The sequence below is a fragment of the Lepisosteus platostomus genome, chromosome 7 (assembly GCF_059453375.1).
Source record: "Lepisosteus platostomus isolate fLepPlt1 chromosome 7, fLepPlt1.hap1, whole genome shotgun sequence".
Taxonomy (NCBI): domain Eukaryota; kingdom Metazoa; phylum Chordata; class Actinopteri; order Semionotiformes; family Lepisosteidae; genus Lepisosteus; species Lepisosteus platostomus.
Genome location: NC_142617.1, coordinates 10,009,535 through 10,023,239, shown reverse-complemented (window position 1 = coordinate 10,023,239; position 13,705 = coordinate 10,009,535). Strand labels below are relative to the sequence as shown.

At 38.6% G+C, this 13,705-nt stretch overlaps 2 protein-coding genes and 1 long non-coding RNA gene across 10 annotated transcripts in view; 1 reads left to right on the top strand and 2 right to left on the bottom strand.

Moving 5' to 3' along the window:
• The window catches only part of LOC148658143 (glycerophosphodiester phosphodiesterase 2-like), a 34,871-nt gene extending 33,278 nt beyond the window's left edge, over positions 1–1,593 (bottom strand). Inside the window, exon 1 of the mRNA XM_088639155.1 lies at positions 1,387–1,593. The gene's annotated coding sequence lies outside the window, so the exon portion shown is untranslated. The remainder of the gene's footprint in view (positions 1–1,386) is intronic.
• On the top strand, positions 207–13,515 carry LOC148658142 (uncharacterized). Its single transcript, XR_015940031.1, has 3 exons — positions 207–559; positions 2,301–2,439; positions 11,306–13,515. It is a non-coding gene; the product is annotated as an uncharacterized LOC148658142 (long non-coding RNA).
• Positions 7,179–13,705, bottom strand: part of pak1 (p21 protein (Cdc42/Rac)-activated kinase 1) — a 44,824-nt gene continuing 38,297 nt past the window's right edge. For all 8 annotated transcript variants that reach the window (XM_088639163.1, XM_088639159.1, XM_088639160.1 and 5 more), the window contains 2 exons: positions 11,426–11,563; positions 7,179–10,429 (listed from right to left, as the gene is read on the bottom strand). In XM_088639163.1, coding sequence (XP_088495289.1) covers positions 10,343–10,429; positions 11,426–11,563 — 225 coding nt within the window. In that variant the 3' untranslated portion in view covers positions 7,179–10,342. The remainder of the gene's footprint in view (positions 10,430–11,425; positions 11,564–13,705) is intronic.

The window sequence follows — 13,705 nt, the reverse complement described above, 5'->3', positions numbered from 1 at the left end:
AAAACAGTTAAAAGTGAAGAATGTACATCAATTGATGTTATGTTAAAATTGTATGGTTCATTAATACGAGTCCATATTTAAAATAGTAACCATGTTACAAAAACAATATTGCTGCTCTGGAATCAGTCCAGAATAAGGCACTGTATGTTCCAGGACATAAAGGAATGTCAGGCTAAGAACTGCTAGACCAAAACAACTGAATATTTTTAGTTTTCAACAGAGAAGATTATGAGGTGACCTGATTCAAGTAGTCAAAATGCACAAACGCTACTTGACTCAACAGCGAGACGCAACCACAAGACACCAATAGAAACTAAGGGAAACTGCGTGCAAAACAGGAGGTTCTTTCTTTTTTTTACACAAAGGTTTGTGGTCGTTTTGAACAAACTACCCAGCCAGGTTGATGAAGCCAGAAGTCTAGCTGCTCTAAAGAGACAGTTGGATGAAATTCTCAGAAGAACTGGCTGCCACAAAGCAAATGAACTAGAATAGCCAAATGACTGAATTTTGTTTGCAACCATATTTCCATATCCCAATTGCGGACAAAGCTGAAGGAAACGTGAGTCGTGTATTGTTTGATTTTGTATCTTGTCTACAAAAACCTATTTGGTGATGATGTCCAAAATTAAAATGAGACACGTTCCTGTTTGGTTTTAAATGTTTACCTTAAACTTTAATAATAATTAAATGCGAGATAAACCTATGCACATTTTGCACATATTTTATTGTTTTTACAGTGACTATGATCATCATCATCACATTTTGTACACACCTATCTATTTATTTTTTATTTATTTTTATATATTTTGTTGTCTTTTGTTTTATAACTATTCTGATGTCTGTTTTTGCTTGTCTTGGGCTGGACTGCTGTAACACATCAATTTCACTACGGGATTAATAAAGTATTATCTATCTATCTAATAGTCTAAACATTTGAAGACTGTAAAAGACTGAAAGCATTTAAAAAATAAGGTTGTAATTCACTTACGCGAGTGAGAATGAAAACGCAATGTACTGTACAGTATTTTGCTGTAGTTGTTTGAGTATTTGATCGAAGTTACCGGTTTATAAGATGTTTGGTCGGAGGATAAATTAAATAATTGTTAACCCAGTGCTACGGAAGTCCGAGGCTAAGCTAAATACTAAACAAAAACCGCTTATTTGCTCTTGGACAAAATGAATGCTTCTATAAGAATATAGGGGCGGTTTTTCCAGGGCTTCACAGAAGCTTCAGAGCCGTTTTATATTAGGATTTTTTTGGGGGGGTGACGAAAAAACAGCGCAACAGAGTGAAGCTTTTCTCTTTGCAGAATAGAAAATTGCAAAATAGCATTGCGAAATAATAATACATCTGCTTGAGTAAGGTCTGGGGATGTTTCTACTTACCCCAGCCGCAGTTACAGTAGCTTCGGCCTGTCCAAGCAACCGACGTACTGTACTTTGGAGCTGTCGAGCCCTGTGTGCGTGAACTTTGATTGCTTCGCTCCAAGTAACTGGAATGCTAAGGGCGCAGTCTTTCGCCGGACGACTTGGTCTGGTTTTATAAGCTCAAACCTACCATACACTATAGACACCTACAGTATAGGCACTTTAATACTATAGCAATAAGAAGGAAACTCCAGTGCTGACTCATGGAACTGAAACTGGAGGTAATTACTGCATGTATAATTGATTCCAGTACTCGTGTTGGATTTAATGCCTCACAATATATTAAAGGACGGGTAGACTTTTTAAAAAATCCCCGTAGCTATACAGCATTTCACCCCCTTATGAAAACTGCAGAGGACTTTCCCGAATTATTTTAGCCTTCTCCATAATGCAAATGAAATATAATTATCCGCTTCCTTTGAAACACATTCCATTCTCAGGTGTTGTTTCTAACAACATCCAGGGAGGACAAGGGTTAACCAGTAAAAGTGTTAACGGTTGTTCCTTATTTTGTACGTGATACCTACGATTTTTAACCTGGGGGGGGAGTGTGAATGAATACATTTCCTGAATAAGCCTAGATTCAGATTTTTTCTTTTGTTGCTCGGACTATAATAAATCACCATAAATGGTTGTTAACCTGGGGTGAGATGCGATTTTTTGGGTGTGAGACATTCCAGATTTTTTTCAGAAAGATTTTTGATAAAGGGTTCGAGAACATATTTTGAATAGAACAGGGGTGCAGGGCTGCAGTACTGGTTATGAACCACTGCTCTACGACATGGTTTGAAGAAAAAAATCCTGGAATGATATGCCTGCATATAAAATCACAATTTCATCAAAGCATTTTATATTCTATGCCTGTCCTGCAGAAGACACTGATGAAGGCTTTATCGGGGTTGAGTGCTGCTTCATCCTAGACCGACGAGGAAAGGACAGAAAGAAGGGAAGAATACAGGCACTTTATCCAATGGGGGGAAAAAAGTTGCCAGAGGTACAAAGACACTCAAGGTATTCTAATAAAAATAAACTGGTTTTAAATGTTTCTCCCAAAACAAAACAAGCCGTATTTCACATCGTTTACCGTTTAGGATTTCGAGGAGACCGTGTTCCACAGCGGGATGGAAACTTCAGTAAGTTTCAGTGTTGTATTTCACAAATGAGGCTGTCAGACCTGCAAGGCAGAGATAAATGACTTAACCAAAGAGAGCTGATGCTTGCATATGGTAGCTGTGCTGGGGGAGCTCCACAAAGGAGCACAACACAAAGCGAATGATGACTTGAGACATTTGGGAAAATGGGTGTCAAAAGCAAACACCCCCGAACCCCCAAGGCAAGCTGTAACCTTCAAGATCAGTGCACATGTTCTGCTGTGTTTTTTTGTTTTGTTTGGGAATGGGGGAGGGAGACGAGCTTTTCCTTGTACAATATTTATATGCTACCTAACTAGTAAAAAGGAACTGAGGGAGTAGAGTTGAGGGCTCTGGCCATGTAATTGGAAGGTTGTGGATTTAAATCACGGGGAACCTTCACCAAGGCAGGTCACTTATGATTGCCGCAGTAAAACACCCAGCAGTATATAATGTACACCCAGGGCACAAATATAAGTCACGGTGGATAAAAGTGTCAGTCAACAAATTAACAACTAACAGTACAAGGCCAATGCAAAGCAAAGAGGACTTTCTTTCTGGTTGGAGACATCCAGGGAGATTTCTGTGAAACCTGACATCTAGTTAAGCCCCTAGAGTGTGAGACCTATGGACCCGACGCCCAGCTTGCCGACAAATTCTTGCAGAGCTGCAGGAGAGAGTTACTGTAGAACTGCAAACTGAGAAGCAGGGAGCCACAACACGCTAATCCTAACGCGATCCAGAAGCCCAAGGCAACACTAAGAACAAACTTAAATAACACTTCGGTTCTTACAGGATATACATATACGTCAATGCTAGGAGCAAGTGTAATAAAAGATGAAAAGTCAAAGCTGCTGCATTAACTATGACAAAAGAGGTACTGTATAACTGAAACATGGGGGAAGATTATGAAGGTTTTGAAACTTCATGGAAGAGATGGTGGAGTAAGAATATTGATGAAATAACCTGTAGGGGACTGAAGGAATAAACTATAGAGAGTTTAGGACATACATTGGTTAAACTGTAAAAAAATACTAAGGGTTTAACAACAGGTGAAGCAACAGACCACATAATGCAAAGATGGATGCAAGTAGCTTACTGTGTAAAAGTCAGGAAGATGTATGTGGCATTAGTGGGGATATTATATTAGTAGGAGATTTTAATTTTCCACATCTGAATTGGAAGATTGTGATGTGGAAAAAGAAGCTGAAACTGACACAGATGAAATAGTTCATGATTACTTCTTAGCCCAGTTTATTCAATGCAACTAACTAGGGAGAGATGGCTTTATTTTCCCAGTCCTTTCAGACGCCCAGGATAAAATCTGTGGAGTGGATGGAATAGAATTACATTCATATTGGTAATCTAAATCGTGGTCTCTTAAAAAAGCAGTCAGTGAAGGAATAAGGCATAACTTACAAATGGTGAAGTGGGAACAGATCATTATATTTCTGAAACAATATTAAAGCCTCAAAACAAATTCATCCCTAAAATAAGAATATAGCCTAAATGGTATAATGGAGAAAGTAAAGAATAAATCAGAATAAAGAGAGGTTCTACAGGAGCTAGGACAGCTTACAACAAATATATCAATGGGCCTAATAGTATTTTCCCTACTTATTCTAAAAAATACTGCAAAAGTAACACCACTTCATAACAAAGATGTACATCCGATTTTCTGTCTGACTGCAGTATTTAACAGTTGAATTTTAGTTTGACTGAAGCAACAGATACAGTACTACCAACTTTCTATCAGGCTAATAATTTACAGGAAACAATTCACTTGACCAAGAAATGAAGAAATTGTTACCAGTGTATCATGAGAACTACTTAGTTGATCCAAAGTTAGAGCCATAATTGGTTTCTTAAATCCATTTTTGGAGATCACTTTTGCCTGAGCATGTGAGTCATCATACCAGTACAGAAGAACAAACAGGATGCAAAATAAGCAGAAGAAGATACTCAAGTTAAAAACAACTGCCAACACGCAATGAAAAGCAGAGGGCTGAAAAAGCATGGGTGAAACTGTTCTACAGAAGAGCACTTTTAAATAACATTCAAGACAAATTCTCCTGTCATACTGTATATATAGCTAGATGGGGAAAAGGGTGAATTTGATCCTGTTTAATGTTATAAAAAGTATACATCTCTCTTAAGACAGAACTAATGATTTATTTCTCATAAATGCACAGAAAGTTACTCTGACATCTTTGGGTAATGCTGATAGTACACTAAGCATGATATCTAATGTAAATTCTGTCCACAGGACTAATTTACACAATACTTTGCTATGGTGGGCCCAGAAACTTCTTCACAATACAACTCTTCAATTTGGTGCTGTATAGGTTAAACTGCCATCAACACATTACTTTTTATTTCAGAAAAAAAATAATGATTTATCAAAGAATATGGTAATGAATCCCTCTATAAAAACGATAAAAGCATGAACAGAACCCAGCCTGTGTAAACCATAAAATCAGTTTCCAAAACACAGCACAGCATTTAAATTGCAGTATTTTCTTCTAAAGCAATGCACACTGTGAACAATTTAAAAATCCCCGAAGTAGTCCATACTGTAGTGATATGGAAATGTATACTTGCACTTGTGTGCTGTACATAGTATTCTTTTATGATTTGTTTTATGATGGTCTTCTCCAGTGAAAAGTTTAATTAGTCTTATGATTTTATTCTTTCAACTGGGGGGAAAAAATACACCAACCTCAAGAGACAAGTTAATTAGAACCATGGCTTTTCAAATCTAAATGCAACTGAAATTTCATCAAGGCTAATTCTGGGTTAAGCAGGAAAATAAGCACATTGCTCTGGGATCCTGCAATGCAGCAGAGAAAAGGTTAGTTCTGGTGGAAAATACATTGAGGCATATGAATTTCTGGCATTCCTTTTCACAATATGACATGGTGATTCAGGCTTGAGAGACGAGATTGAATTAAACAATACATTTGTGGAATCATGTTGTCTCCAATGATAAGCTCTGCTTTAAAAAAGAGCTCTGCCTCTCCCCTAAGCTCTGCAAACCTCAGCAGAGAGAGAAGTAACACAGGCAAGCTCAGGGGTTTTTCAGGAGAGTATTGGGTTTCTCCTCACTTTCTGGTGTCATTTGTCCTTGTCAGAGTAGCATTTGCAAACTGGACTGCACTGGCAAATCTCAGCAATATCATGCAAGATTGATTGCTTAATCAGCTGCAGAAGTGTAAGTCTGGTTCTTGAAACGGTGTTCATATTTTCATTTTTGATATAAAAGTAAAAATACCTATAATTTTTAACTGGACTATACAGTATATAGACCCTTTTACAAAATAGAAATGAGATGTAAAACGGGCATTCCTAAACATTTCTAAAAGAACATGCCATGCAGTGTAGCTTTATGAGACTGAAAGTCCTGAGGGCACCGAGGTTAAATCTGTAAACCCAAATTAAAATTAAACACTTTCACTCAAGATGTGCTTGCCTGTTAGTCGATTTATGACCTTATTGCCAGCTTTGAGCAAGTTATAAAGCAATAACAAATGCTATCTAGAAAAATTGTAAAAGAAAAACTGACTGCAAAATCTTGACACTGGGACATTCCTCATGCGCTGTTTTGCAGAATTAAACTGGGGATGAGCATTTGGTAGACTACAGCTCCATGTAGTTCACTGTGTTACACTGGGACTCCCATTATATTAAAAGTGGAATTGAAATTCTTTTTGTAACATACTAAAAAGGAGACTATGACAATTTGCAAGCATGCTTGATATCTCTTATGGTGAACTCAATATGCACACACCATGCTCTATCCCCTTTCCTCAGTGGAGTTCTGAGATCCTGGGTCCTCAAAAAAATCTTTTGGGGGGATTTCTCAGTCAGTACGGTAAAATAACAGGTTAGTTGCAGGTTCCTGACAATATGTGCAGAGTACATGGTAAAATGCTAGGAAAACCCTTTCCATGAAGCTGTTAAAAACACAAGGAAAAAGCTAAATCAAAAGGCTGAACACTATCATGCTAAACTAAGAAACTATCATGTAAAGCCCATTCATAATTCACTCATTCTCCCATGTCTTTCACAAAATAAGGAAAGCAATAAATAAACCCATAGCATTATAACAGTTTTAATTTTAAAAATGCTAGAACGCTAGAAATATGAATTTTTGGTTAATGCAATCACTTTAATGCATCTTGATTAACGTGAGCATTATTCACGACAAGGACTTTGTTGAGCTACCTTCTGATGTTCAGCCAATGAGCACTTGCACACTTACTGTTATATTTGGTTCTGCTGGAGAAAAGGGTTATGAAATATTCCCCACTGAATGTGTCACGGAACAGAACACCAATTTCAGCAGTTTCATAAGGGCTCTTATTTGATTGCAGGAAACACACTTCAATATCATCAAAGCATACAGAATTTGAACCTAATCAAAAGAAACAACTGATAACTGGTTAAGGGTACTGGGTGCACTTACAATGCAATGCAGGGAGTTTCCAACCTTAACAAATCTCAACCTAACCCTCTACAAGGTGTTCCCAGGCGTAAACATATGCATCGTTTCCTCTCTTTACGATGATATGCATAGAAAATCAACACTTAAAACATACATAGAAAACAACCCCAGCCATCTTACAACTGGAACAAGAGTTTATTTCAAACTCTGCTATACAGTATAAATGTAGAACATTCATCAGCAATACACGCAGACCACTGAATGGAGTGTCAGAGGCTTGCCTGCACAGAATGCTGATCCAGGAATTCCTTTTTACACAGCAGCTACCTTGCAATATCAGGGTATCTCTGTTTGACACAGCTCCATAAAGGACTTCCAGTAGCTGCAGGGCAGAGGATTCATTTGAAGAAAAAAAAAAATCTTTCGCAAAAGAGAAAAGATGTTGTTTCATGTGCTCAAGAGAATATAAACAATAAGGATATGCCAAGAGGTATAACAGGTCGATTTCATGTTCCTTCAAAATATTTCAAGTCAGACTGATACTGCTATACAATACCAAAATGGAAAAAAAGTTTTCCCTCCAGACAAAACCATATTATTATAATACATTTTTTTTTGTGTGAACACGTACATATACCCAGATTCCCAAGGGTGTCCTTCCTTGTGTCTCCATAATCACCTCCATCCGTACCAGACCAGGGTAACTCCAATATTACTTCCAATCGCATGATGCAAAGATGTTTAAGATGCTTTCATCTAAATATTACTTGGGCACCACGAGTGGGTATCACCAAGATTTGACATTTTCCAAAACTCATACACTGAATGTGAGGTCTAACACAAAAGTCCATGCTGGTCACTTGACACTAAGACATTGCACAAAAGGTCCAAAGAGACGAAAGGGATTTTTTTTCCCCCAAAGCTCATAAATCTAGTTTGACTGCGCCTACACCGGAAGAGCCATCAACTGGGCCACGAGACTCAAGCCGAAGCTGTCCAAGTCCAGATACAGGGCATGCCTTCATCTGGTTCCAAGATTGGGGGGGAAAAAAACCCAAATAGGGGTGATTTCATGTCAACATCAATTCGTTCTGTCACAGGTGGAAACCACAGCTCTGTTCTTCCTGTGCTGTTCCCATACCGTGAGATATGCGGTACAAACAGCCCTTTCTGGCTCTGTGGCTAAGGATCTGCGCCTGTGGCTGGAAGGTTGCCGGTTCAAATCCCGCAGCCGGCAGAGGAATCCTACTCTGTTGGGCCCCTGAGCAAGGCCTTTAACCCCAGTTGCTCCAGGGGCGCCGTATAAATGGCTGACCCTGCGCTCTGACCCCAAGCTTCTCTTGCTGTCCGTGTGTCTCCTGGAGAGCAAGTTGGGGTATGCAAAAAGACAAATTCCTAATACAAGAAATTGTATAGGGTGAATAAAGTGATGTTATGTTATATATTCCTCACTTACCAGCAGGTATGTGCTGTAATGATAATGGACCCTCCTCAGCTCATTCCAAAGTAGTTCATCATTTACAGGAAAAGCAATCAGCACAATCATAAAGAGTCATGCCATATTTGTCAAAAACCTGTTAGGTCATAAGTCACATCACCACATGCTTGTAAGATGAGCTATGAATTGATCCTGGAATTTAACGTTGCCTATAAAGCTGTGCCTTCATGATTCATTCAGTACATTAAGGATAAAAATACATACAGAATAAAATAACATACAAAATGCAACACTACATTATGCACTGAAACCAATGATGCAACAATAAAGAGTTGAACCTGTGAAGAAGCAGTATGCTGTCTTGAGGAATTATGGGAAACCGGGCTCGAATAACAACATTTTTTTCTCTCGTCTCTTGGAGTTAAAAATTATGGCTCGCCAAAATAATAAAAAAAAACACATAGAGCAAGCAGATAACCTTTACTGGTTCACCGAAAGAGCAAATGTGGCTAAAGACCAGCTGAAAGGATAAGCACAGTCATTAAAAACAATGAAACAAAACCAACAGGCATGAAATTCAAATGTACCGAAAAGTCTCAACAACACTTTCAGTGTTGGGGGAAAAAAAAAAACATTTCTAAATCATTTTGTAAAAACTCAAAAGGAACAGGTTCCACAACTGAGTTCAACTCTCATGAATTAAAATTAGATAAGACCTTAGCGATAACTGTCACTTTGATAAGGCTTATGTAAAGAAACAGAAAACTGAAAGATAGGCAAAAAAGACAGGTCAGACAGAAAAAAACAGGATTCTATTCTGTGCATCACAAGACAGGACTTTATCTCTTATAAATCTTCTAAAAAACAACATCATTTGTACCGTTTATGTTTTCACTGATAGAAACATCAGGAACGTTTATTTAGATACTTTAAGGCTCAATTTATGGAAAACCCAAGAACTTCATGATAATCAGTACATTTCATCATATACTGTATACATCTTGTTTGTTTTCTAGGAATGAGTTATGAAAAATAAACAGGATTATATTAAATAAAAAGTTCTCCATATCTCCACAAGATGGATAGAATGTTCAATGGGGGTATGTACCAGTTTTTTAAAACAGAGACCCACTGCAGTACCACAAAATTATACCAAGCAAATCTAGACAAATATCTCAAATCTGGGCTACCTTACGTCTTTTTTGAATGCATTGCATATACAATAACATGTAATGATTTTCACAGATGACCTGAATTTTCCACATTTGTTAACAAATTGTTAAATCCTGTAAAAAAAAAACAAAAAAAACCAACAACAATCTTTTAAAAGGGACCAGACAGTTAAGGTCCTACGTGAATCTAATTTCGTACTGTTTTATTACTGCAAAATATTATTACATTCCAGAGAATAAGACCAATTTGCTTCTGGTCATAACATCCTTGGATTATTAAAAAGAATCACAACCGTACCACTTCCTACACAGTCCAAGAGTCACGACACCACTCAAGACTGCAGCTGAACAAACAAGTTTTAATTTATTAAGATCAACCTTTCAATTTTAAACTAAAGAAAACAATTTTAAAAAAAGAAGAGGAGTCAAAAACACTTTGCTACATGAAAACCAATCAATCAGGCTTCCGTATTCCTTAGGCCTATTATTATTTCTTTTTAAAACGTACCGAAAACAATTAAACACCCTTTTACGGGTATAAAGTTCATTTAAGATTTGTTTTACTTTACTTCCTTTAGACCTCTAAGAGTCTGTTATTCATGACCCTGTCATGAACAGCTTGGAGCCCAGTGTCTGTGCAGGAGAGAGGAGGCAGCTGGCCCCTGTCCTGTGTGGGGTCCCTGCAAAATCGAGAAGGCTGATGGTGAAGGAGGAGGCCGGAAACGCCAGTCTAACGGTTGTTTTTGGCGGCTTCCTTGGCAGCCAGGATGAGCGGAGTGAGGCTGGACAGGGGCTTCGCCACCTTCAGGAACTGGTGCTGAAGAGAGAGCAGAACCACACAAAACAAAATCACCTCAGGGGTTTGACACCTTTTGGTTGTTCGTTAGTTCCGTCACATTAAAAAAAAAACGTTAACAAAAATAAAACTGCATTCTGGAAAAAAAAATTAGATGCTCTCGTTTACAGAGGGAAGATTAATGTTTTTTGGTTGTGGTTCACTTTAAGATGCATCTGAGCTCTCGACTCCTATTTATCTTTCTGATAACTATATATGAAACTGTATATAAATATGAAGTGTAAAATTAAAAATGAACCTTTTTTCATTTCTTCACCATTGTTGTGATCTAATATAATAAATAACACACTATAAAACCATCCAGCAAGCTTCCAGGACACAATGTTTAAGACAGTGTAGACCTTCCTCTAATGAATAAGTAAAAAATTATCATTCGGGCAGACCGGCCTAGCAGAATAAAGGCAAAAATAATGCAAATAAGAAATGAAGAACAAATTACGTATTCCACACAGAGAGCCATGCACTGTAAATTCAAGCAGCTGCTCATATTGTAACCTTGAAAGCCCCCCCAGAAGATTGCATTCTGTCCTCATTTAACCTGAAGTCCGTCTAAGCAAACAAAGAAGCATTGTGATTATTATACTCACTCTGCTTACCAGCGACCATCACTCCATGAGCCCAGTGGAAAATAGTTGGCCAAAATAACAGGGTTTCTTTGAACAGGCAATTTCAAATATTTTTCTCATTATCATTATCTTTTGTTGTAGACTCCAGAAGACATTCAAATCTCAAAGTCCCACTTAACTTAGTGTTTTCAGTTTGTGGATTCTTGCTGTGTATCTGGGTCACCAATCTTAACCCCTTTTGTACTAAGAGGAAATTATCTCTTCTTTACAGACAAGAAGGGAAGGTAGCAGGCAGATCGATTGTCAATGGCATAGCGGACTCCAGAGAGACAGCTAAAGAATCAATGTCCTGGCCCAGCACTTCCAAGTGTTGTCACCACTGAGATCTCACCTGCAAGAGCTCTTTTGCAGACCCTCTCTTGTCCACATCCATTTCAAGGCAGCGGTTGAGGAAGTCTCGGAAGATGGAGGAGAGCTTCTCGGGGTTCTGAAGTTCTGGGGTACCGTTTGTGGCGATGAGATAGAGTGCCTGCACAGAAGCAGTCACAGCAGTCAGAAACAGCTCAGGGGCCCAAACATATCTACACGCAGGTAGCAGCACCTGACTGATAAGGCATGTTTGTAATGCATGCCTTCATAATTTCCACCCCCAACTTCTTACAAAACGCAAGTTAGAAAAACTGAAACTGCATATGCCGTGGTTAACTTATATTTCTATCCAGATAGTTTGGCTTGTGTGTGAGTTAATCCCTCATTAAAATGAACAAAAGCCAGGAAAGAAGCCAATATGTCTCATATATACTTCTATATAGGAACAGGTAATGGGTTTATTCCATGCTGCAACGTTCCTCACACTGAAAGAAGGCTCCACAGCCGAAACATTGTGTTTCCTTTCTTTTCAGCATGGAATAAACCTGTTACCTGTTCCTTTGCAGACTACACATGCTGACACAGCTACCTACTTGATATACTTCTTTATTACTAATTAGCAAGGAAACGTTGAACATTATATCCTCCTCTCAATTCCCACTTGATATTCGGAGTATTTCATGTCAATTTCATCTCCGGCACAGAACAATTACAGGTAGTCAAAAAAACACTGACAAAGTCAAATATCAGGTATTAATAGAAAATCCCATTTATGTAGACTGTCATTTTTAGGTAGATTTTAGATCACACTTTTACAATACAGCTAAAAAAATAATGCAAGTCTAATGCGAGGGAATGGGAACACAAATTTGACTGACTGCATCTCTCAGGAGTGTTGTGCGAAGAGAACTGACTGTGTTCATTAGGAAGAATTAAATCCTTCTAACATTGTTAACAGTAGCTGTTTATATCAGGTGCGGCAGTGTAAATGCCCCTTCCCATACATTAATTTGCATTAGAGTATCCTGTTTTTCTTCCTAAAACGAAATACATTTCCTGGAATTGGCAAGCAAAACAAGAGCAAAGAAGTCATGAGTTTTCACATCAGCCCTGCCAAACCTAATCACTGGCTGAAGTTTTCCTTTTGAAAAAAAGATTGCATAGTCTGCTGTAATCATCTAAGAGGTATATCATCTAAGCAGTCCCAGGGTTTGATTACTGAGAAACTTGGTTTCTCTAAAACTAACAGATAGTGAAACTAAAGTAATTAATAGAAATGTTTACATATTCGGGGCAATGAATAAGAACACCATTCTGATGTTTGACATACAACCTAGTAATTGATAATAAGGTTGTTAGGTCCAAATAGGACAGTGTGGCACCAAAGACTGCAGTTCGTTTTTCCTCAGCATTCAAGCGTAGGGCAGATATAGTTCCCCAGTTCCTGCCACCCCCCAACCAGTGTGAAGACTAATAAAATGAAATGGTCTGTTTCAAAACACTACCCCTCTTCAATCTGTAACATCACAACCTCTTCTGGTCAGGACCACTGCCAAATAAGCAGCCCTTCCCAGCAATACTCCTTTTCCAGCTCTGCAAGTCTTGCTCCCTGGCCCTTACAGGGGACCACTGCACTGGCAGGTGTTAAAGACCCAGGTGGCGTGTGGAGGGCTGGAGGTGGCAGGTACATTGCTCCCAGCGTGCATCAGACGACTCTCTCGACGCCGCCAAAAATGCGGCTGCTCAGCCCTTCGTCTCCATCAGAAACAGATTATTCTCAGTGATGATGCAGGCACACACTTATCTGCTTCGGTATCAGCAGAAAACAAAGCAATGCTGTGATTAAAGGGCTTGCATGCTACAATGCACCAAAGCTTTACAGCAAAATTAAAAAAGGAGAGCAGGGCAGCACACCATAACCAGGTGTACTACAGCTTGGGTGTATGAGCACAGAGCAATTACACTGATTTACTGCACACGTCTCACTTTAAAAATGTGCTCTCTTGCACTTGCACATGATGAAACAGACACAGAAGCATATGAGACTCAAACAACCCTTTCAATTCATGTATAAGAAATCAGGTGATGACATTAAATAAGACAGTTCATTCATGCTGTTGTTCCTCTGTATGATGCAAGTAACGTTGATAAAAGTGCTGGACAGGCGTCTCTGCGATAACTCGATAGATGCATTCCTGTAAAACCTTGCGTAATACAAAATCACACAATAAAAATAACAGTGCTTATGGGAAAAAGAGAGTTAGGGGCAGACCACTCAAAACCTAACCAAATGTCTAACCAA